Here is a 25,914-nt window from a genome sequence, read left to right as displayed (position 1 = left end):
CTTCCAATGATAGCATCTAGTCTACCCTGTCCACTTGGGGGGGAAATTATGCAAAGGACTTCAGGAAAACATGTGGTATGAGAAATGTTGTATGGAAGTTCTTAGCCTATCTCTGAGATCAAAGATAAGCTGCTTAGTTTGCCTACTCCCAAAGTCATGGAACAAAGGAAAGCCAAGGGTGGAGGAGTAAGTGATGGTACCCATAGAGGGTGCTCAGTCCTCTGCAGGCTGGATTTTGGCTCCAGTGTAGGCCAGATTAGATCTCAGCATGGGTCAGAGGTTGCCCTCCCTTATTTTAAGAAGAGCTGCAGATGTACTTATCTTATAGATGATTGTCATAAGAACAGCACTTCTTTGAAGTGTATTGACTCAAATATTTTGGGGATGCAAAACGGATTTTTAAAAAGGATCACAGTTTTAGTGACTTAATCCTACAGAAGAATTTAATAGGTAGTATATCAAAGTTTAAATAACTATAGTAAACATTTTCTCAGATGCTTAAGCAGAAGATACTAATAAATGGGGGGAATCCAGTCTTGACTGATTTGGTATAACAGTAATAGTTCTCAGTGTGTTCAATATGAAGAAAATACTTGTAATACTTTCCATTCAAATATTCTGCTTTGTTCACATTTGTAAACATTGTCTTTCAGTTCTCGACCTACCCCTAGGACAAGTACTGCAGTGGAAAGAAACAGTGTTGCTATGGCTCTACCTCAAAATTCAGGGCACACTGCATTTCCATGTCCTTCAGCAAAGGTGAGTGCAGACTGAAGGAGGCAGGAGACCAGAGACTGAATTCTGTATGGCTGCTGTAGCAGACCATGTATGAAATAGAGCTGCTAATCATAATCACAGTTAGGAAGAGATGCCATCCTTGAAGCCCAAGGTCAATGGTAAAATCACTGACAGTGTCAACAGAGGCAGACAGATTAAGAAAGAAGATGAAGAGGACATCCATAGTAATTCACTGAAAGAAGGTGATTGAAACTCCTTGTAAAACTTGAGGGAGCAAAATAGGTAGAAGCTAGATTAAAGATCATCACACAGAGTGATGTGTGGTCAAGAAGCCTGATTTTTAACTACTTGTTCAGGAGAAAAATCTTATGTCAAGTATGCATGCATGGACTATTGCTTGTTGATATAGTAAAGATTGCACACTCAGTTCATCTTGAGGTAGAATAGTAGAATATCAGCTGAAGGAAAAGGAGTGCATAGGTTCTTAAGGGCATAAAACATTTGTTCCTATGTAAACACTGTTATACAAGCAAAGAAGAATATATGTAAAGACAAGGAAAGGAAAGAATGAGGAAGAAGAATAATGGGCAAGTTCACACAACACAGCAACCCACCCAGTGAATAAGCTATGCAGTCTGGGTTGTTTGAGGATGATCAAACTTTCCATGGGTCATTTATCTCCTCCTCCTGAGTCCCTCAATTGGTATACCCTCTCCTCGTCTTTTTCCTCTACTCGTCCATTCACAATATTTTTCATTCCCTCAACCCCACAAATTCTGTGTTGCTGTCAGTGATAGCTGCTCTACTGCTGCCCAAGCAAGACTTTGAAGTGATCATCACTTTCTGGGCTATGAAAGTGGCACAAATGTGTGATATTTTTCATTTTTAAAAAATTCAGCCCTTTCCAGTTGTGCAGGTGTGTGCCTACAGCTGCCTGATATGTGGAGCCTTGCCTGACCAATGTGACTGCTGTCAAAGTGAAGTAGGCAACAACCATTAACCAAGCAAAGTAGCATATAGATTGCTTGGCATACACTTGACAACAACTCATATACAGCTTTGCTTGGTGAAAGTGCAGAGGGTTTCTTTTGTCTCAAATGCATAGGACTTCATCCTAAGGAAACCTTTCTAGCTGCATTGTATTGTCATGTTTCAAGGGCAATAGTGTCACTTTCAGAAACTGAAATGAATTATAGTGACTGTGTTAATAGTTTTTTCCTGCTTCTCCCTCCTCCAGAACTTATCCCTTTATTGATGTTATATGGAGCCTTTTCAAGGATATTTTTAGACATTTTGTCCTTATAATGGAAAGTTCCCAAAATGGTTCCCAAGCAGTAATTTCTATTGCTGGGATAGAAACAAGAATGATAACTTCAGGTATTATCTCTGAGAGTGCAATCTGTATGAGATACTGCTACAATATTATTATAGTTGGGAGGGAAAAATACAAAATTATTTTCCAAGGGTATTGGAATCATCAAGAAATCCTTCTAGGTCAGACATAGTTAAGAAAGAATGTGAGAAATGTGAGTCTCCAAGTGTAGTTATTCACATGGTATTGTCTTAAAATTTCTTCTTGGTAATTTTACTACTTTGTGGGCTGCAAGAAAAGCCCTTCTTTTTGTAAAATATGCTATGAATTGAATACCTTGTAATAAAAGGTGCAGAATTTGTATATGTATGCTGTGTTTAAATAAATATTAGATGGAAATATACATTGTAAATAATTTTGCTTATATTATAGGATAAAAACATGTACTGCAGTCAAGATATGGAATCCAAAGTAAAAGAACTTATCTATACTGAGTCTGATCTTATTGTGACTCCCATTATTGACAATCCAAAGGTACTACAGAAACTTTCCACATACAACATTTCTAAATGAAACATTCAGAAATGTACTGTACATGTTGCTAGTTTTTTTGCAGTGCATTGCAAGTCAAATACTTCCATCTAGTGTCTATGTTTGGTTTCTGCAGTTTTATGTGAAAAGTCCTATGCAACTAGGAATAAACTGTAAATGTGCTATTTACCCAGCGTATATTGAATACACTTGGATAACTAAAAAATCAGACAATAGATTCTCAGACCCTGAGAATAGCCAGAGAATTGTCCCTGTGTCTGACAAATACTCGGGTTCACCATGGGTTGTCCTCTTCTCCTTTTAACTTCAGCTGGAATACCAGAGAACTTGGTGACTAAAGCTGGCTTGCCTCTCTTCCCTTATGTCAAGGGAAGGTTTTTTCCTCTCTGAATTTATAGCCAATGTTTAAAAAAAGGTTAAAAAGAAGGGGTTTTCTCTGAAAAGTGATGGCTCACATATTTCCAACTTGCTGAGTACCTAGAGTCTTGGGAAGGGGTGGAAAGACACAGTGAAGAATCTGTTCCAACCGCACACTCCACAAAAAAACCCCCAGAGGATATTTCTGCAAAAGTGGTTACCCAATAGCTACCCCTTTCCAAGTATATATAACTTGTGCTTTAGTACTTTGACAACTTCAAGACAGCACAAAGCAAAAAACAGACCAATTTGCAGCATCTTTGGGTCATTGTGCATGGTTGCTGCCTGCTGCACTTCAATAGCATACACTTCCCAGTGTGCAGTAGATGCTTCCTATTTCAGACCCCAGCAATTGCATACTAAAATTTCAAACTAATATTTAAGTCAAATTAAAATTTAAAAAGATGAATATATATATATATATATATATATATATATATATATATATATATAATTTCTTCTGATTATTATTTTGTAAAGGGGCAGTGAACCAGTGATAGACTGTCCAATATGCTACTTGGGTACTTTGGAGATGCTCTCACTTGCTTTCAGCTTGGGGATTTCAAGAAGTGTGAGGAGATTAAAAAACAAAACCAAAGGAAAGCCACAGCAAGCCAAAAAGGACTCATGAGTGTGGTGAGGGACACTGAGCCAGTGTCTACCGTGTTTGCTAGGTGGCTGTTGCTGGCAGTGCCTGAGAGAACTTTGTAAAAGTGGAAGGGGATTTTCTGCTGGTGCTGAATGCTTGCTCACCACTTCCCAGAACCTATAATGGGGTTGGTTTTCCAGGTTCAGATGACGCAACAACTCATTGTGGGTTCAGCAATCTTGAAGTCAAGCCATGGATTGTCAGGGAAGTGGTCCAAGTACTCATGACACAACAGTCCATTGTGACTTGTTATCTGTGACAGGCTCTCACGTAATGTGAACCCAGTCTGAGTCTAATAATCAGGACGGTAGGATAAATGTGGTTTGGAGTATGCAGATTCTTATGATAAATCACTGGAGGTTTACTTTGTTGCCTTATTCAGTAACTTCACGTGAGTCAGTATATTTTGCTCTAAAATATTGACAGCTATTATAATCAGAAGTACTGTGATTAAAAACAGGTATATATTTATATTTGATCAATGTTCAGGGTTACCTCAAAGTCAGTCAATTCTTTTCTCTGTTCAGATAGTGAAGCAAGTTCCGGTGAAATTTGACATGAAAAATCTGCACATTCCAGCTCATTCAGGTGAATGTGATGTGTGATGAAGTAATTATAAAGAATATACATTTTAAAATGGCAGTTTATTATTCTGTGAATAGGCAGCCAGTGCTAGTTAGGTATTCAAAATCGAGTCAGTACTGCCATGGTATTTTGGCTGCATTACTACTTTCTCCCTAATCATTTAACTTCTTAAAAGCTTTGGAGAATGTATTGTATAGAACGTAATATTTAGGAATGCAAATAATTCATCTTGTATGAAGAAATAGTATCTTGCTTGATAATTGTTTTAATGCTTAATGAGTGTTTTAATGGCTAATAATTGAAAATAAAAATTGTGTAAAATCATGTGATTAAATTTATCAGTATTTTAGCTTGCACTATTCTAAAATATTTGTAAATTTGCAGTATTTTAGCTACAATACATGCTTTTGAAATTCTTCTTTTTGTGCAGCTGAGAAACTGTTGATGCTGAAAGAAACAGAATGGAATGACTTCTTAGAGCAAGTGTGCCAGCTGACTGGCTCCTCAGAGAAGACTACAGGAGCAGCCAGAGTTAAACTAAATTTGCTTTGCTACCTCTGCACAGTTGTTGCAAATAAAGAAGTAGCAACTAGGTTAATCAACTCACAGCTAGTAAGTTGTATAGCTTGTCAGGAGCTAAAAAGTAGATGTTCACCAAAGTCAATTATATCATGCAGTTATACCATTCACTCACTTTTTCAAGCTGAATCCTATCAGTTGTACCCTTGATCTAGTAAGCCCCTGAAGGTTGGAGGCTTATAAGTGCAGAGCGGGAGGTGAGGCAGATGTGCCTCTCACTCTCTGCAATTTAGGTAAGTGCCTACATTTGCTTGTCCAGCTGAGATGCTTTGAAGGTAGGAAGGAAGGAGGCTGGAGGACCATCTAGATACCTCATATTCTGGAAGGCCCTTCCTGCTGTCTGAAATGCCTACTTTACCGCCTTTATGAGTTTTGACCCTGTAGAGGCAGCTGGTGTGATTCTTTCCTCATGGGCTGCGAGGAGGAGGAGCACAGATTCCCAGCTCCAAGGTCAGAGCTCTTTGGTACTTGGAATCTGAAGTATCTTAGGCCACTCTCTAACTGCTGCTGCAATCCTGCTCATATTTTGCCTAGGAAGAAGCCTTAGTGGAACTTACTTGTGTGTAAACATGCATATGATTTCACCAGAAGAGAAATCTTGTCTGCAGCAAGAATAAAGCTACAGGGAATGTTCTGGACATAATTCTGGATTTAAATTATGTTCGTGAACTGGTTGTTAGGTGATTATTATGGTTTGATAAATTGGAGAAAAAACAGTTACTTAAGTGTTTAACACTGAATTTACTTTGCTATTGAAAGCACTTTTGACTGTGCTTAGATATGCATGTGCCCAATCAGGAGCACTGTATATATTCCAATGCATGTGATGATCTTGTTGAGGAAAAAGAATTGCAAGTGCAACTTGAAGAACCATTTCCCTATAGTAATAAAATTGATTAACTTTATCTAACTGGCTACATTTGGGCAATCATTCAGGGCTTCATAACCTACAGTTTACCAAGCTGTAGGTCATGGTTATGAGCTCTTCTTTTACCTCTCCACTTTTCAACTTCTGTTATTCAGTGGTAATTAAAATCCATAAATAAAACCTTGGTATTTCTTGTAGGGCTTTTGAAGTCTACAAGTAAAACCACAGTGTTAAACTCATCAATAGATTTCATTAAAATTTCAGTGAATAATTTTATGTCTGGTGTGTTTTAAATTCTAGTTCCTGGTGCTAATACAGCAGCTAAGAATAGCTCCAAACTGGGACATGTAAGTAAAATGTTATATTTAATCACTTTGTGTGCTTCTGCAAAGTTTATTTAGAAGGAAAAACCATGGAACCTCTCTGTGTACATCATGTAAAAGATCAAGGATATAATCTGCATTTGTTTTTAGCGCAATCTCTGAGCAAATTTTGAGCCAAAGCAGGATCATCATCATCCTTGCATACAGAAATCTATGTATGCAGTACCCTACCTCCATGTAGTCTGTTTTATTCTGGAACAAGAGTATGTCCTTGCAAACCACAATGCAGCAGTGCCAAGTTACTCTAGCTAGGGATGTACAATGCAGGGAAATCAGTTTAAGTTGACCCAGAGGGATCTTTACAGCATTTTGAATCAGGCCATCAGAAGTAGACAACGCCAAACTCTTAAGAGTGGAAATCCATGTGCTGGCTCAACTCATGTCACACCAAGTTGGTGCCAGCATGGGAGAAATGGAACAAAAACTAGAAGGTTAAATCAGGAAAATCCCCACAAACAGAATCTTCAGCATTTTCCTAACAGCAACTGATTATCAGTTAAGGCGGGTCCATGGAGAGGGTTCATTAATTTGCTGAAAAAACATGACTTAATAAATGAGCACATACAGACTAATTTATGGTAATTCTGCTGATGAATTGGTTCTCTATGAGAATATTAACTGCTCCACATCTCTGTGGAGTCCGTACATGGAATGAACAGGACTGTATCAGTTGTTTGTGATAGTTCAGAATGTTAGAAGAAAGTTGTGAATATCTTGTCAATGCTTTTAAGCTTCACCATTATTCACTTTGAAAGGAAAGAAAGTACAGATTCTTTATAGCAATAGCAGTCCATATAAATTCCTAACTGAAATTCTTGGAAATTATGGTGACAATGATTGGTGAAATGAATTCCATGTAGAAATGTAATTTATTTATTTTATTTATTTACTAAAACATTTTTATGCCGCCCCATTCGCCGAAGCCTCGGGGCGGCTTACAACGTTAAGTTAAAAAAAAAATAATAATAATTATAACATTATTGTGCCTGGAGTAACTCCCTAAGTTTAATTTACAGTTATTTGTGCTGGTCAGTCCAACATTGTAATAACTTTAGCTTTTTAATAGTTTTTGAAGTTACCAATGTGTAGCTTTTATAAAGTTAATACATGTATTTGATTACAGACGAGCTAGAGCAGCCCGAATAATTGGTTTACTGGCATTGCATACAACTGAACTTAAAGAAAATGTTCCAGTTACTGAGGTAATATTAATTGTTAATGCTGTTCTCAGAGTTTTCAAAAGCACCGTCTAAGCAGAGTACACTTGAATTTACTTCATCAATTAGTAATAGTTTCAGTTTTAAGTTTGAATTGGATAGAGTTGGCAACATCATTCTTATTATGTGCATTCACTTTACTGAGGGACCTCAGGACAGCTTATATGGCCTCCCTCCCTATGCCATTGTGTTTGCAACTTGGGATGTGTGAGGAATCTGATAAGGCTACAGCAAGATCAACTCCAGTCTAATGAGTTGGTCCTGATTTACTCAAATTTATGCAGTTCACATAACTTACTGTAGAGATGTACAGTTCTCTGCTCCAGATTGCACAAATATGTGAAACAGCTTCATGGAAGCTGAAAAAACCCCAGGTTGGGCTACTGTTGGCTATCATATTGGGAATTTGCTGAAAATCCATCAGATTCAAATGGAACAAAATTTTCAGTCTCATACATCCTTCCTTATAATATCCCTGAGAAATTGTGACTAGTCTAAGATCATCTGTTAAGTACCATGGTTGGGTGGGATTTTTTATCTCTGCAGTCTTAGTTCAAAATTCTTTTTATATACCATACTCTTGAAATAACATTTCATAAACAAAGCAGAAACTCAGATACATATTTTGAGGAGAAGCAGTATTCTAAATTAACCTTTTAAAGAGACTAAAAATGAATCATACACATTTCTGAAGTAGAGTCTTACCTGAAACACTTTAAAAGAATTTTAAATTTGAGGGTTTTTTGTGGAAATCTCCCATTTTCTGATACTATACAGATTAAAACAGGAATGTTGAAACAGTTTACAGCTTGAGGGCTGAACTCCTTTTTGACAAAGCTCTCAAACTCTGCATTCCATTGGTGGATGGGGCCAAAATACCCACATATTTTAAAATTAAAGTTTTTGTTGCTGGTAAGCGGGACTCCTGGAGGGCAGAATTTGGCCTATAAACCCATGGTTCTGCAACCCTGGAGTAACAGATTCAGGATGTTGTAGATGTCTGGGAGAATATTGGTATTTGAGGTTGATCTACTTTTAATTTTGCCTGAGCTGTTTGAAATTAAGTTTTGAATATGAACATGCATGTCACATCCTCTAAAAATGACAAAGGTACACATCACTGAACAGAATGCTTTAATCTGAGGACAAGGGTGAACATAAAAGCTATTCTTAGTATATAGTATTTCCATTGTTCTGAGATCTTCATGAATAATGTTTTGTAAAGCTTTATGGCAAGTTCAAAAATACATTTGAATTGACTTAGATACAACCCTTGTCTGTCAAGAAATATCTTAAACTCTTCAAGGGAAAAGCCTAGCTGTTTTTGTCTAGCTTTAAGGTGGAGCACCATGTATAATTCTGGCTGCACTGCTCTGTCAGGGTAACAGCCCAGTCCTGTGGCACCTATGCACATGTTTACTTTGCTGCAGAGGGTATTCGTCTTATGGGGTCTAAAGAAAGCATGCACAATTCTTCCAGTCTCACATTGCTCTTTTCCCAAAAAGGTAGTGCAGTTTCCAGCTACTGAAGGCATGTCTAGGTATGTCTTTTGCTGTAATGGAGGAAGCAGCTGCTGCTGCTTCTAATGGAAAAAACTGTATGTGGACAGCAGCCATTGAGGAAAAAGGATGAACCATGAATATAGGTTGGCAGGATCTACTATCTTTCACATAACCTTTACCTGGTGGTTGCTTAGATTATTCAACATGATCTAGATAGATCAGTGTATTATAGAAACTTCCACCAGAGGTCACTTGGACATCAAAATTACATACTGAAGAAAAAGCTCTGTTGAATCTGATGATGGATGTAGACTGGGCAGTAAAGATGTGTGCTAACTCTCAGATTTGACTCTAACACAGATACAATACTTTGTAAAATGGTCCAGTTCTGCTTGGAGCAGTTTGGAAGAAATCTGCTTCAACTTGAGTACTGAGCTAAGATTCAGAAATACAAGACTTCATGTCTGCCACCAACCATTATGAGAAATCAAGAAACAGCTGCACTTCACCAAACCCTCATTGGTAGAATTGGATGGTTTTCTAGGCATAGTAATCCCTCAGAGAATATATACCTGCCAAATGTCAGGAAGAACAGGTGCAAGATTTTAGAACCTTTATATTTTCCTTCCTTCCCTTTTTTTGGGAACAACTGATAATTGTTTCATTTCTTAGAAGGTTTGGATGAAATTTGGCAGGATAGTTGCCCCGTCTGAGGGTATCAAGCATGCCAAGTTTAAGATGACCAGGTACAAGGATTTCTTGTAAAAGCATCCTTGACATTTTGAGGGTGTTTTGAAGAAGATACACTTATTCTCCTGCGTTCCTAGTGAACCATTGTTCTTAACTGTAGTCTAGAGCAGAATAAGGACATGGTCAGGAACAAGCCAAGAGTCCAGAACCAGGAAGACAAAGCAGAGGTACAGGTGCCTTGGACAGGATAACAGAGCATGACAGGATACACAGTAAGGCAAGATACACAAGAGCACAGGAACCAAATGTAGGAAGGGTCAGGCAAGATTCAGGAACTGCATCACAGCTTGCAGGAAGCCCTGCATTACTGAGGCAACATGGTTAGGCAGGATACATGGGTAAGGCAGGATATAGGACAGGCAAGAGGCAGGCACAGCAAGAAGGCAACATGGAAAGGCAGGAAACACAGCCAGAACCAGGAACAGGAATCAGGAGCAGGAATGGTCAGGAAGAGGCAGGCACAATGGCAAACGGGTGAACCAGTGTTGCTGAAGCAATACAGTAAGGCAGGAGATGTGGCAAGATGCATGATAGACAGCAGGAACCAAGAGCAGAAACCAGGTGCAGGAAAGACCAGGCAGCATACAGGTACAGCAGCAAACAAGAGTACCTCATGCTGCTGAGGCCACATGCAAGGAAGGCAGGCCTGCATTTCTGAGGCTTGTTCCGGGGGAGAAAAAGCTTGCTCTTATATAGCTCTTCCCCCAGGACTTCCAGCTGGTGCTCACCAGTAAACTAAAAGCTCCAGCAATGCCTGGGACTGATCCTGCAAATGTGGTGGTGGTTGCTCTGGTTCTGGACACCAAAGCAGCCCAGATCCTGGCAACATGGTTATAAACAACACTGTTCTACTGATGTTCAGTAGCAACTGGTATACTGCCTGCTGTCTCTAAACTCAAGCACATAGCCATCAGGACTAGTAACCACTAGCGTTATTCTCCACTTTTTTAAACGACTCCCTTTTAAAGTCATCCAAACTGGTAGCCATCACTGTATCTTCTGGTAGCAAATTCCATAGATTAATTATACACTCTGTGAAAAGTGCTTCCTTTTATATGTCCATAGTTTAGATAGACATTAGATGACCCCAGTTTCTAAAATTTTTAGGAGATAAAAATGTCTACTTACCTCTTTCTCCATGCTATGCATAATTTTGTACGCTTCTGTCATGTTCCTCCTCACTCATCTTTTTCTAAGCTAAATAGCCCCAGTTGTTATATAAATCCTGTCTCATGGTGATAGTTTTATTCACAGAGGGAAGGGTGTAAAAACATGAGGCACTCACTGATCCTTCATTGCGTGTTTGAAAGAACAAATATGCTGAGAATTGTGCGAAACAGACCCTTGTAGATTAAAGATGAAGAGATTCCTCCGCCCCAGCTTCTGTTATAATTTTTAAATTAAGTTGGCATTATGCTAATATTCATAAAACTCATTGCACTTTACTTTTTTCACATTTGGGAAAACTTCCTTTGAGAAGCTAGAGTTCAAAAGTTGCTATATACAGATTTATTTTCTATTTTCCTAAAGTGACTTCTGGAGGATAAATTAATAAAGCATTTATTGTAGGCATACGGCTTGTTTATATAAATACTTGTTTAGGCTAACCTTACTTTATTCTTAATCACTTCTCAGCCTGTTGCCTAAGATCATGTGTGTGTGTGTGTGTGTGTGTAATTTATCTGTAAATGAACATATACAAGTTTGTTATCCCTTATTACTAGCCAAGTACAAAGACTGAAACTGCATGAGATTTGCTAAGGCAGTGTTTTTAAATTTTTAAAATTGTCATGAATCCATAACTTTTTTGCCTCATCCACAATATATTTTGAACAGATGGAAAACTTGTTCCACCTTCCAGTTGTTTTAACCCACAACTCTCATCAGTTGTAGTCAGCATAGATAATACTGAGGTCTGATTAAAGTTTTATTTATTTATTTATTTATTTATTTATTTATTTATTTTTGGATTTATATCCTGCCTTTTTCCTACAAAGGGCTCAAGGCAGCTTACATCATTCTCCTCCTCCATCTTATCCCCACAACAACAACCCTGTGAGGTAGGTTGGGCTGAGAGTCTGTGACTGGCCCAAAGTCACCCAGTTGGCTCCATGGCCGAGCGGGGACTCGAACCCAGATCGTCTGAGTCCCAGTCCCATGTTCTTAACCACTACACCATAATTCTGAAAAGGCCATGAGTTACCCACTGCTGATTTAGAGTCACATGCTTTCTGTTTATAGTTTGTATAGTTTGTAATCTTTTTCAAGTATTAGCCTTGTAAGAAATGGCAATTTTAAGATAACCAATTGCAAAAAGTGGGAACTCTTTAGTGAAATGGACATGCAGGTTATATTGGTTTTATTTTCGGTGTTGTTCAGCTTGCCCAGATTTGAAGTTGGTACCCTATAACCATTTAGATCTTTAATGCCTTTTAATCTTCTTATGAATTTGTCATTTTAAAGCTGTTTACTTGAAACATTATCATGTGTCATGCCTTTTATACAAAACATGCACAAATATCTCCTTATTTCCCAGGGAGCAGATGCTCTCAGATTAAATCAATAGAATTTTCACTTCCCTTGAAAATGTGTATAAAACATATCTCCTTATTTATAATAATGTGATATGATCCCAACTGCATATGTCCTTCTGTAACAGAGGCAGGTGATAGCATGTAGCATAAAACCAGGTGTCTCTGAGAAGAACAGTGTGGCAAGAACAGCCATGCCTCAGGCATGCTGTCTGTTCCATTCCCAGATCTGACCATGGAGAACTATTGCTCTTTACCTCATCACTAAGGTACAAAAACAGTTAGAAGTGCCACTGACATGGGAGGAAGAAGAACGGCACCATTAAGACTTCTCCTGTGAGGTTGTTTAGTATCTTTATGCCAGCTATCTGTGTGAAAAACTGGGTGTCAGGACCAGCCCTGTCCTGTATAGTACTGCTTCCAGATCTAGTCATGGAAGGATAGGGAGGAAGTAAATGTACCCAGATTAGGGAAGAATAGATGAGTCTGTTCCTGGCCTGTGTCACAGCTTTTGCATGTATTTCTCCATATGCCCATAGAACCCTTTTTTTTTAGTCTGCAAACTTTAAAAAGATGGACATTCACATTAAAAACATATTTTTCTCTAAAATACACTTTTTAGATGCATTTCAATGCATTCATTCAGTTAATGTTAGTATAATGTAATTTATATTATAATTGCTTTTATTTATTGTTGTAAGCCGCCCCGAGGCTTTGGCGAATGGGGCGGCATAAAAATGTTTTAATAAATAAATAAATAAATAAATAAATAAAATAAAAATATACCAGAGAGTTTGGAGAATTGTGAAAGCAGCTGCTTTTGGATCTGCATATTAATCCAGGAAATGCAAATCTGGTTGGTTTGCATAAAATGCAAATTGAATGAGCAGTTAGAAGTGTAGCATCTTTAAAGGAAACTATTGTCCTTTTCTGGCCAAGTTGGAGGCTTGGACCTTCTCCAGGGCAGAATCTTCCCCAGCCCACAGTCTGTCTAGCCTTAAGTAGGTATGTGTCCCCAGACTGACTGGGGTGCTCATGGAACATCTTTCATCTTCAGGAACCAGCAGATACTTCACTGGCGCTTTTGCTGTGGTGCTTCAGTTCTACTTCGGGGCTATGATGCTTTGATTAGGCATTTCAAACAATCCTGACAGCCACCATTTTCTCATGGATTGTTTGGACCAACACAGGCTCTATCCTTGAAAGCACCTGATGCCCTGCTGACCTACTACGGACCTCTCAGGCTTGTATAGATGCCCTTGCATACCATACATGCAAGGATGACTCACAATTCATCAAGGGCCAGTACTACAACAGTATGGTGGCATGAAAGGCTCCATCCCACCAGTTACACAAAATGCATGTGATCAGGAACTTCTGCATAGCTAATGGCACAGAAATCTGCCCTTTATGAGAGACATACATTGTGCAAAGGTATTGTCTCTTCATTTGTAGGTTTTTGAATGGTAGAGAAAGAGCAGTTTTCACAGTTCCACCACTATTTTAGTGCCAGCTAAATGGTATGTCAGGGCAGAGTTGTCAGTAGTTATGTGTGAAATGTTAGGATATGGATTTAGAACAAAATTATTTGAATACCTTTGTACAAATTTATGAGTGGCTACACTGTGTACAATTTTGATAATTCCATCTGAAATATACAGTAGAGAGAAAGTGTAGAGGGGATTTAGGGCACCTTCCTTATGAACGAAAATATTTGGGGATTTTCAGTTTAGAAAAATTTTATTGGAATGGTAGAAGTTTATAAAATTATGAGTTATGTGGAGAGGGTCGACAGAACTTTTTCTCCCTCCCCCAAAAGAATAGAACTGGGATCACACATTGTGGGTAGCAGTAGATTCAGATCAGACAACAGCAATTGCTTCATGCATTTGATAATTTTTGGAATTTGCTGCCACAGACTGATTTGGTAAAAATTTACCAAGAGAGAATGAGAATTATAGAGAGTTATACACATTCATAGGGGTTAGGAGTAGTAACAGTTGTTAACTATGCCAGCTGTTGGGAACCTCCTTCAGAGGCAGTTGCTAGTGGCCAAACAGTGGTGGAAACATGTTGCCTTCTTACCCTGCTTCTTGGCTTTCAGGAACAACGGATTAAACATTAGAAAGTTATGCTAGGTAGATCTAACCTAGTATTGCTCTTAAGCAGTCGGTGTGAGCTTAAGTGGACTCTGGGGGATGGTGGAGGACAGGAAGGCCTGGAGGAAAGTTGCCCATGGGGTCGCGATGGGTCGGACACGACTTCGCGACTAGCAACAACAACAAATTGATGAACAGCAAATATTTGCCATGTTTGAGAGAATCTGTATTCCCATCTGTATTTTGTGCTTTCCTTCCTGTGAAGGTGGGTGGCTGTTATTTTCCATGCTATATTTGATTCCGACTTACCTGTTTTTGTTGTTGTTCCAGGCAGTTGCTATCTTGACTGAACTGATTAGAGAAAACTTCAGAAACAGCAAACTAAAACAGTGTCTTTTACCTACACTTGGAGAGTTGCTTTATCTTGTGGCTAATCTGGTAAGATATAAACCATTCTATATGTATCTTTCATTGCATATGCATGTACCAGGGGCATGAACAATGGTGAGCCTGGGCCAGGATGTCAGGGGATGGGGTGTGGGTGCCCATGTGGGTGGGGTTACTGGTTGAATGTGCTCTCTCACATGTTTATGCATTCCATTCTCATGCACACATCCTTTCCAGTTCCCCTATGTGCATTGTGGAGGGGGGGGGGAATTTTTTCTACTCAGTTTTGAGAGAGGCTCTCTTTCTCACTGTTAACCAGGGAAAACAGCTTATCTCTAATCAGCAGTTGGATCAACACTGGGGCAGAGAACATGGACAGACTTTGCAAGGGGGTGGGGTGGGAATAGGGAAACAGCTTGGTAGGTCAAAGTTAGACCATGGACACAGAGTTCCGTGTGCCTGGCATAATCTGTAAATTAATTCTTGAGTCATTAGACTCCTTGGACACATAATAATAATATGTTAGTGATTCCTGCTTTGATCATAGAATCATATAGTTGGGAGGGTCCTGAAAGGCAATTAGGGCCTTGAAAAGTGTTTTATAATTTGTCATTAATGAGGGTTCACAAAGCTACACTACCTGGTGATTTACTAAAAATAAGTAACACCTATTTTTCTGGTAGGAAAAGAATCATGTCTTTGTTCATAGATCTCTTTAGTGTCAAACTACCCATTGCTAGGTTTTAGTTGATAATAAAACATGTAAACGCAATTGGCAAAGAATAGAGAAAGAAAGTAGAAGTTGTTGGAAAAAAGCATTAAGGAACACATATTCTTCATTGAACATGCAGTGGGAGTTGAAACATATTTAACATTTCTTCAAACTGAATCTTGGTTGTCATTTCTAATTTTCTCTTATTAAAGTGCTTACAGTGCCTTGCAGAAGTATTGATTCCCTGTAGACTTTTCCACACCTTGCTGTTTTTACAACCTGCAAATGAAATCAATTTAATTGGTACTGTTACTGCTTGATGTACACTAACAGTATAAAAGTGCAAAAATATTTTTGTTGTGGCGCAAAAGTTAAGTGAACAGAAACAAACTGGCCATTGTTGGTTGCACAAGCAAAGATCCTTCTACCAAGTATTGATTGAGCCCCTTAGCCAATGCTTGGTAAAAGCACCTTTGGCAACAATTACACTTGTGAGTCTTCTTGGGAAAGTATCTGTCAGCTTTGCACATCTGGATCCCACAGTGTTTGCTCATTCTTTCTGGTGAAATTGTCCCAGCCCTGTGGATTTGGATGGGGCTGCTGGTGAACAGCAACTTTCTAGTCTTGCTACAGATGCTCAGTTGGAGTGATGCTTGAGCGCTGACTGGGCCATTCCAGGACATTCATTTTCTTGTTTTTGGGCTTCCCAGTGGCATCAAGGTGGCTGCTGTGGAAACAGAGTACTGTACTAAATGGAGTTCTGGTTAGGTCCAGAGCAGATCTTCTTACATTATGTTCTTAATTAAGTGAACGGATAAGGTACAAAGCCACGGAACATTCTTTGCCAACATTCTCTTGCTTATGTAACTGTCCTAGCAGGGCACAGAATATCTTCCAGGGTTTATTGCAAAGAATATGTGAACAAAAATGTGCCTTCAAAGAATAGCAGAAACAGAAGAGAATAGTGAATAAACTATAATAAGGGGAGAAGTTACAGAAGTGTAATTTGAAGGATGAGTTGGAGGAGAAGAAAGATTGGAGAATAAGGAAATGAGCATTTTGTGAGACTAGGACCTAGGTCTTGGGGAAAACCCCCTCAAACAGTTATGTGTGGTCTGTTGTCACAAGTGGGTAATCAGAGAAATGGTACTCAACACATGCCAGCACGAACTGGGGATTAGAACGAGTCATGGTTTGATTGTGCAAACTAGCCCATTTGGAGGCCTCTGGTGCTGATAAATTTTATGTTTGTGAGAATTTTAAAAAAGCTGATTCATTTTTTATTTATTTATTAGTTTTATATCCAACCTTTTCTCTTTTTTAAAGAATTCAGAGCAGCTTACACCATTCTCCTCCTTCTGTTCACAGACTTACCCCACAACACCCTGTGATGTGTGTTGGGCCGAGAGTCCGTGTAACACCCAAAGTCACCCAGTTGGTTCCATGACTAAGCAGGGACTGGAACCATGATCACCCAAGGCCATTCACCACACTGACTCCTAGGAGTGAATTATAGGAGTGAATTCTCTTACATTCATATACACCTTCAATTGGAAGTCCTATTATTTCCTTAACATGCTTTTTCAGAATGTTGGAATTTGTTTATATGGCCACGCAATAGTCATCAGTAAAATTGCAGGATTTTTTTTCCTGGTGATAATTTAAATTGCTTTCCTTTAACATAAATGGCTTCAGATGGAAGCAAAACCTAAAAGATGTGGTTGCTACATCCCTGGTGACTTACCCATTAACTTCAGTGTCTAGAAGTTTTTAATGTTACTGTTTTAGTTTTGTAGTCAGTTTCTAAGGTCATTAAGAAACAGCTCAGGGCATTAAGGCTGAATAAAAATGAAGTAATATGAATACAAAGTAACTGCATTTATATTTTAAAAATATTTTATTATGTGCCAAATATTCACCTACCACCCCCCTACACACCCCTATTACTGAAATACAATTTGAAGAAATCAAGTTCAAACAGTTTAGTTTGTTTTAGTCCTCCAAGTCCCGTACTATCAGAAGAGGGATTCCCACAAGGGATCCCTTATAGGAATGGGCCTTGAAAGCTCCAGCTCAGGGTCTCATGTATCTGACACCCAGGTGGTAGGGGGGCATATTGGTACATACTGATTCAGCCTGAATATCCTTCCTCTCCTTACTTTAGTCCAGCTTATGGGCTGGGGCAGAGAACCAGCCAGGAATTGGGTTGCCTGGTAATGAAATTCATGCTGTATGCCACACCAAAATCCATAAGCTGCAATCTGTACAAGTTGTAGCTTTTTAGAATCCATTTCTGGCTCCATGTGGTTGCTCCTCCCCCACTTTCTTGCATTATATATGCTACTACCTAAGGTATAGTTATTAAATATAAATCATTTGAGATCTAGTTTTCTGGTTATGTGCAGTGGCCATGCTTCCTGGTCTGTTGTTTTAGAGCAGTTTAAGTCTCATGTTTAATTGTGAAGGAATTTACTATTGCTCAAACAGACCTTTTTCCTTTAATGGCATGGCAGATCTATTTTGTTGACTGAGCAACCTAACACTGAAAATTAGAAAAGGTGCAAGTAATTGTCTTGGGTTAGGGCAGGAATGAAATCTAAAAAAAATATCCTATACTGAAATGTTTAAGAGTACAAATACTCATGATATCTCATCTGAAAATGTATATTTTGTATATTTTTAAAAAACCTGACAGAACAGGTAATTTGTGTTACCATATATACAAAAGCATATATAATAAAAGCATTTTGTAATGGTATCTGCCATGCCATTAAAGGAATAATTTAAAAAAATCAGGAAGCTTCATTGAAGGTGTGTGTGTGTGTTGTAGTAAAGAGTTAGCACAATCCATTTCATTTCTGTGTGTCTTCTACATCATTTACAGGGAGGGAAAAACGAGCACCCCAGAGAGTGCTGGGTCCTTCCTTCAGCTGCTTACACTGTGCTAATGAGGTGCCTTCGGGAAGGGGTAAGGTTCTTTTTGTTGTTCTCAGTAGAATTTCTCCATTGTAATAACCCTTTAGGCATTGTGTGAGGATTGTAGCCTGCAGCAGTGCAGTGCCTTATCAACCAAGGTTTGCTCCTGAATTTAAATAATCATAAGACCATGACCCATAGAAGAACAAAGCAATAAATCAACCAGTAAAGTGCCCAATATTTATACATTATTATTTGGTTTTCAAAATGGTTAATTTTCAAAGGCATTAGTGGTTAAAGTATTATTCAAGGTACAGAATTCTTAAAAGGAATGGGTTCACAAATAATACAGTTTCTGTCATATTGTGCAACTGTATGTTTCTGTGTTATTTTCCAAGAGATGTGCTTTAGTTGATGTACCATTCATATGATATCAGTTGTCACCTCCTAAGGATATCATATTTGGACTGTCCCAATGTAGAAAATGCTAAATTAGGTTTCCTATTCTATAAATTTCATTTGAGATAATTTCCTTGATTTAAAATCAAGGACCACAAGCTTTTCTTTTTTTGTAAAATGTAAAAGAAAGGCTTAATGCCTGATTGAAAGTAGCATTTACTATTTACCTGAAGTCAATTGATATTTCTGATGCCCAAGGCAAACCTGAAGGCTTAAAATGCTCCTTACAAGTGAAGATCAACAAAATAAAAAATATATATAAAAAACAAGGCTACCCTTTTCATTTATATTTTTGACCTTTACCATTTTTATTACTGAAAGAAAATCCTCTGCATTCATGACTCTCAAAATAAAGAAGAGAAAGTATACTCGTAATATCTCTGGAATCTGTCATGGGTTCAGATAGTTCAGTTCCTTTTATTTTACAGCTTGGAAGAATTAACAACAAAATGGAATTAAACATTCAACACTGGCATGGAAAGCTAAATGTATTGATAATTATATTAGATATATCTGTATACAACTGGGAAAATGGATTTGGCTCAAAGATCTCTGAAAAGGATTTAGTTGTTGTTTGAAAAGTTCAAATCAGAAATGCAACATTGTTGTAAACAAGAACATGGGTGTCATTTTTCTTATAATGCTAACAAAAACACTGCATATGTGACAGGAAATAGTAATGCTAACCACCAGCAGGGCATCAGGTATAAGGTTGCCAAATAGTGATTACCATCTTTTGGGGAAGGCTACAAGTGGGAGGGTAATCATAAGAGAATTATTTAAAAAATGAAAAGCATGGCTGATGAAAAAAACTGAACAAACTGAAGTTGGGGCCTAACAATGAGTTTACAAATTTGTAAGCTACCCAGGAAAACTTCAGGTTATGGGGTGGCATAGAAATGAAATGAAACAAACAAATATTTGCTGTCTAAGGAAAAGTAACTAATATTGTAACAGAGCAGCAAAGAAAGTGACAACAATGAATTTAAGTTGTAGTTTGTCAAATATAAATCAATATTAAAGTAAAATGTTCTTCTATTTACAACAGTAAGGGTATGATCTCATGTTGGTTGTGGAATGCTGTAAGCTAGGGGTGTCCAACCCACAGCCCGCATGTGGCCCAGGATGGCTATGAATGTGGCCCAATGCAAAATTGTAAACTTACCTAAAACATTATGAGTTTTTTTTGCAATTTTTTTTGTAACTCGATTGCACAGTTCACGAGTGTGAACTTTGAAGAAGACAACATCATGCCACAATGTCACATAAAATAAATGTACATATGCTCTCACTCTCTGTATGCATTTGTGGCTTCAGTTTTACAGTGGTGTGTGGCTTCCAGTGTGTTATCTTCCAAGAGCAGATAGTCAAATGGACACCATCAGACATTACATGTGCTCATGGTGATTGGCGAGTGAAACACAGCAATTATCAACAATATTTCTGAGGACCTGAGGCGCACCGCTGAGCCGGAGGCCAGCTGATGCTGCTCCCGCGGCCACCACTGTGCCACCCCAGGGACAGAGGACGCCAGGGCCACGCCAGGGCCGCCGCCGACGTTGCGGAGGAGGGCGCCGCCATCTCCATGCTGAGACTGGTCGGATCAGAGCGGCTCAGGACTTCATGGCCTCCATGACGGCCATGGGGCTGTCTCAACATGTCACAGGCTCGACCCGTGAACGTGGACACACTCTGGACCTGGTTTTCTCGACAGGGCAGGAAGAGGGTGGTCTGAGAGTGAGGAATTTATGTCTGACACCCCTGTCATTGTCAGATCACTTCCTCGTGAGGTTTGTGCTCGAGAGCGGCCTCTCCCTCTGTAAGGGTGCAGACCCGATTGTGTGGGTCCACCTCTGGAGCTGGATGGATCCGGACGGATTCCTGAAGGCCCTGGGGGAGTTTCTGGCTGACAAGACTGGTGCTCCTTTTGAGGCTCTGGTCGAACTATGGAATGGGGAGATGACTTGGGCTATTGACACGATCGCTCCTAAGCGTCCTCTCCTGCCAGGCAGAGCCCACTCTTCCTCTTGGTATACATCTGAATTGCGGGCGATGAAGCAGGCCGGGAGACAGCTAGAGCATAGGTGAAGGAGATCACGGGATGAATCTGACCGAATTCATCGGGCCTATGCTGTGGTGGTGAGGGCGGTGAAAAAGAAATTCTTCTCCATTTCCATTGCCTCCTCAAAATGTCGTCTGGCGGAGCTTTTTCGGGTGGTACAAGGGCTGGTTCGTCCTGGCCCTAAGAAAGATCTGGTTCCACCCTCGAAGGCCCACTGTGACGACTTTGCCAGGCATTTCAGGGAGAAAATCACTCAGATTCGTCATGAGCTAGACTCTACTAGTGATTCAGAGGCTTCTGGGGAGATACCAATGTCACTGTCTGGTCCAAAATTAATGGATGAATTTCAGTTATTGCGCCCTGATGATGTGGACAACGTGCTTGGACGAGTACATCCTACCACTTGCCTATTGGACCCTTTCCCATCTTGGTTAATTAACAACACCAAGCACGGGATTGGGACCTGGATCTTGGAAGTGGTTAATGCTTCTCTGAGGGAGGGTTGGGTGCCTGCCCCTTTAAAGGAGGCGGTAGTCCGACCGGTCCTGAAGAAAGCGTCACTGGATCCAGAGATGGCCACTAATTATAGACCAGTGGCCAACATCCCGTTTCTGGGCAAGGTGTTGGAGCGGGTGGTGGCGGTACAACTCCAAGCACTCTTGATTGAAACTGATTATCTGGATCCATTTCAGTCCGGCTTCAGACCCGGATACGGTACTGAATCTGCCTTGGTCGCCCTGTACGATGACCTGTGCAGGGAGAAGGACAGGGGAGTGCATCCCTGTTGGTTCTTCTGGACCTCTCAGCGGCTTTCGATACCATCGACCATGGTATCCTTCTGGACAGGCTAGCGGGATTGGGGGTTGGAGGCACTGCTTTGCAGTGGTTCCGCTCCTATCTCAATGGCCGATTCCAGAAGGTGGTGTTGGGGAACTATGGTTCTGCGCCATGGCAGCTATGCCATGGAGTACCGCAGGGATCCATTTTGTCCCCTTTGCTATTTAACGTCTACATGAAACCGCTGGGAGAGGGCATCAGGAGGTGTGGGCTGCGGAATCATCAGTACGCTGATGATACCCAGCTCTACCTCTTGTTCTCCACCAATCCAGGTGAGGCAGTGACTGTGCTGAACCGATGCCTGGCTGAGGTAATGGACTGGATGAGGGCCAATAAACTGAAGCTCAATCCAGACAAGACGGAGGTCCTGTTGGTTGGCGGATCGGGCTTCGGGGAAGGTGAATTGAACCTAGTCCTGAACGGGGTTGCACTTCCTCTTAGGGACAAGGTCTGCTGCTTGGGAGTGCTCCTCGACCCAGAGCTTTCACTGGAAGCTCAGGTGACAGCGGTGGTGAGGAGCGCTTTCTTTCAATTTCAGCTGATCCATCAGCTGCGCCCCTACCTGGAGAACAACTGCCTGGCGACAGTGACACACGCGTTGGTGACTTCCCGACTTGACTTCTGTAATGCGCTCTACGTGGGGCTGCCCTTGAAGATGGTCCAGATACTTCAATTGGTTCAAAATAGAGCTGCCAGGCTGCTGACGGGGACTGGGCGTTATGTTCACATGACTCCAGTTCTTTGTCAGCTTCACTGGCTTCCCATTAAAGTCCGGGCCCAATTCAAGGTGTTGGTTATGACCTATAAAGCCCTTAACGGCTTGGGTCCTGGTTACCTGAAGGAGCACTTACGTCCATATGTGCCCACCCGCCCCTTGAGATCAGCGGAAGAGGCCCTTCTCCAGGAACCCTCCATGAAGGAAATTAGGAGGGTAAGTACTCGGAGGAGGACTTTCTCTGCGGTGGCGCCCAATCTATGGAATACGCTCCCCAGAGAGGTCCGCCTGGCGCCGTCGTTATTTGTTTTTCGGCGCCAGGCAAAGACCTTTTTATTCAAACGTTATTTTAATTGTTACTATTATTTATTCATTTTATTCTTTGGCCAGGGCAACTTAATTTATACTGTTAAATTATATTGTTTTATATTATGTTATTTATTTATGATTGTGAGCCGCCCCGAGGCTTCGGCAAATGGGGCAGCATAGAAGTTCCCTAAATAAATAAATAAATAAATATTTCATCCCACCGTTGCAAACAATTTTATACATTTTGACACGTTGACTAAATACAGTCCCATGAACAGCAAAAAATACTCAGCCCAGCTTTTTGATTTGATACAAGAATTTTAAAACAGATTTCAAGATTTCTGGGAAAATCTGTGACTCCATTTTCAGTCAACATAAATATGTTACCTGCCAATTTTCAAATGGAATGCATAGAGCTGCAATCTGACATTCAACTTAAAGAAAAAAATGATCATAGACTTCTATAGTTCCTATCTTCCCTGAGATAAATATCCCACGCTTCACAATCACACCTTATTCACGTCTTTGCTTTTTGGCAGCACCTACATTTGTGAGCAACTAAGAGTAAAATTAGAACCAAAATATCTGATGAGCACCTTGAGAACTCACTGAGAATTTCAACTATTTCCATCGAACCATATTCGTATATTGATGCTTTAGCTTCTCAGATACAACGTCAAATACACACTAGTTTTATGTTGCCCTCTCTTCTGCTTGACAATTTTAAAAGACTCTCCAAATGGGGTGCTGCATATAGGGTTATTATGTGAGGATTTTTTTGCCTTATTTGTGGTGGTGGGTATCACAAAAATTATGCACAGACTTTTTGTTAGTGTTTGCATATTTAATGTGAGGCCCAAGACAAATTTTCTTCTTCCAATGTGGCCCAGAGAAGCCAAAAGGTTGGACACCCCTGCTGTAAGCTGTAGGACTTTTTCTGCCTAAATAAGTGCTCAAGGAAATTAGTCATCTTGTAAATTGTTCATTTTCTAAGAAACTGAACAATCTGTCAGGTTTGAGTCATTACGTTTGTCAGTGAAAAGTGTTAGACTAAGATGATCCTTGAAGTTCTTTCAAACTCTTACTTGGTTTGATTCCAATCATTAAGTGGCAAAGTACATAAATATCATTGTTCAGATTCTATCTAGCCAGTACCATTGGATTCTTAATAGAATAGTGTACCAAGAAATAGTTCGATGAAAAATACATACAAAGTTGTTCATTCCAAATGCTAAAACATATGAGAGAAGCTTCTAAACTGTAACTTGACCACAAGATGAAAATCTGTTTTGCCTTTTAAGTTATTGCTTTCAGAGGCAACATATCCCTGAACTGTAATGGTTTCATTTGGGATTTTGAAAGAAAATTAGGTTGTGAGTCTTACATTATTTTATGTGAAAATGTCACCAGAGAACTGCAAACAGAGGAACTGGGTCTTCATAGTTGATTGTAGGTATCCTTAGGAATACTTTATCCCACTTTGACTCACTGTCACTCACTTGTGGACCGTCGGACAAGAAAGCGCTCCAAATATTGATACTGGGAGCCCTGATCCATGAATTACGTAAAATCAAGAGTGTAAACTGAGCTAGTCAGATTTGCAGGATACACACAATTATTCAAGATGGTGAACACTCAAACACTTCAGAATAATCCCATAATGAATAGGTAAATTGGTGAATTGGTAAATGAGATCTAAAAAAGAGTGTGAAGTGATGTAAACTGGGCAAAAACTGAGATCTGAACTTGCTGTGATTAACTAGGAAAGAGATCTTGGGCTTTTGGTAACTCAGCAAAGACCTCAACTTTATGATCAACAGCAGAGGCAAAAAAGCAAAATTCTTGATAGAGTTTATACAGAAAAAAATTAAAAATAACAGTATCCTTAACTGTAACTGTAATGTAGCAATGTTGACCATAAGAAATATTCCTGTTTCCTTATTTTTATTCATGTATTTATTATTTGATTTCTGTACTGCCTGATATGATAGCTGAGGCTCATTGGGCGATTCACACAGCACATTAAAAATACAATATAAAATTGAATTACTTTCATACTTTTAGTAGGCCAGCACAAAGGTAGCAACATTTCAAGATAATTAGGAAAGATATTGCAAAAAGCCTAGGTGAGGTGGGGGCAGGAATGACTGGACATTGGAGTCCTGATATTTTTATGATGATATCGAGGAAGAAGATTTGCAAAGGTCCAAATTTCTCTGTATCAGGTGGGGTGAGGATATCAGGTTTCAATGCCCGGAGGACCATTGAGAACAAGAGAGTAGCAGCTAATTAGAATCTCATACATTCTGGTGCTGCCATCTCAGGAAGGGTATTGTGCTGTTGCAATCATGGAGTTCATGGGCTTGGATTGCTTTTCCAATGAGGAAATACTGAAGGACAGCTTTGGACTTTTTAATTCTCAAAAAAGATGACTAATGGAGGTGAGAGCATGATAGACCTTAATAAAATTAGGCATGTCCAGGGAGAGAGCGAGCTTTGCTCTCTCTCATAAGGAAAATCACCCAATGAAATTGTTGGACAATGTATTCAGAGCAGACAAAAGCAAGAAATACATGTTTTTCCAACAACACATATTTGACTCATGGAATTCCCTGCCGCAAGATGCAATTGTGGAGGCTAGCTTTAGAAGTGGATGTGACAAATTCATGAAACCAGTTTGAAGGCATTCTTGTAGCAACTTTCCCCCACTTTTCCTTGAGGTTGGAACCAATTCTGTATTCCAAACTACAGTGAAAAATGTGGAGATAATGTCTTATGAAATAGGGGCAGACAGTGAAATCCAGAGCTCTGCTAGTTACGTAGAGATTCTTAAATCGTTCAACCGATGGGCATCTTTTTTTACTATTTTGAACATTCCAGGTTCCACTGATACCAACAAATATTTAGCATCTCCTAACTTTTATTGTATTAGTATAACATTATTGGAAATGCTGGGGGGCAACCTGTTGTGTAGTTTATCACTCTCTGGTTTAACAATAGTTTGCCAGCTGTACTGGATGAATTAAAAGCGTGATGAAAGCTATGGAATAATTTTAAGTAATTATCATAGCTTATGTGTTCACAGTATGACAAAAGGAGTCCTTCAGTATAAGAGGCCAAATATTAGTTTAGTTCAGGCTTCCTTTCCAGAGAGCTAATTAAGCAGAAAATGGCACAATCTTCCTGCTTATACACTCTTTGATAATAGATCCCAGAGGGGCTTAAGTGAGCCCATCTCAGGTGGCAGCAAATTGAATTAGTTTGACAGCCTCATTGAGTTTATAGAACACTGAGACAATCCATGACCCTTTTTCAGCCAAGATGCTATGGTTATC

At 39.6% G+C, this 25,914-nt stretch overlaps 1 protein-coding gene across 2 annotated transcripts in view; it reads left to right on the top strand.

Moving 5' to 3' along the window:
* Positions 1–25,914, top strand: part of ULK4 (unc-51 like kinase 4) — a 205,339-nt gene that overhangs the window by 16,479 nt on the left and 162,946 nt on the right. For both annotated transcript variants that reach the window (XM_044456388.1, XM_044456378.1), the window contains exons 12-19: positions 654–759; positions 2,483–2,584; positions 4,196–4,256; positions 4,684–4,865; positions 6,001–6,047; positions 7,207–7,285; positions 14,513–14,620; positions 18,166–18,249. In XM_044456388.1, coding sequence (XP_044312323.1) covers positions 654–759; positions 2,483–2,584; positions 4,196–4,256; positions 4,684–4,865; positions 6,001–6,047; positions 7,207–7,285; positions 14,513–14,620; positions 18,166–18,249 — 769 coding nt within the window. The remainder of the gene's footprint in view (positions 1–653; positions 760–2,482; positions 2,585–4,195; positions 4,257–4,683; positions 4,866–6,000; positions 6,048–7,206; positions 7,286–14,512; positions 14,621–18,165; positions 18,250–25,914) is intronic.

The sequence above is a fragment of the Varanus komodoensis genome, unplaced genomic scaffold, assembly GCF_004798865.1.
Source record: "Varanus komodoensis strain SLA01 unplaced genomic scaffold, ASM479886v1 scaffold10, whole genome shotgun sequence".
Taxonomy (NCBI): Eukaryota; Metazoa; Chordata; class Lepidosauria; order Squamata; family Varanidae; genus Varanus; species Varanus komodoensis.
Note: the sequence above shows the minus strand (reverse complement) of the source record. Positions and strands in the feature narration are given on the sequence as shown.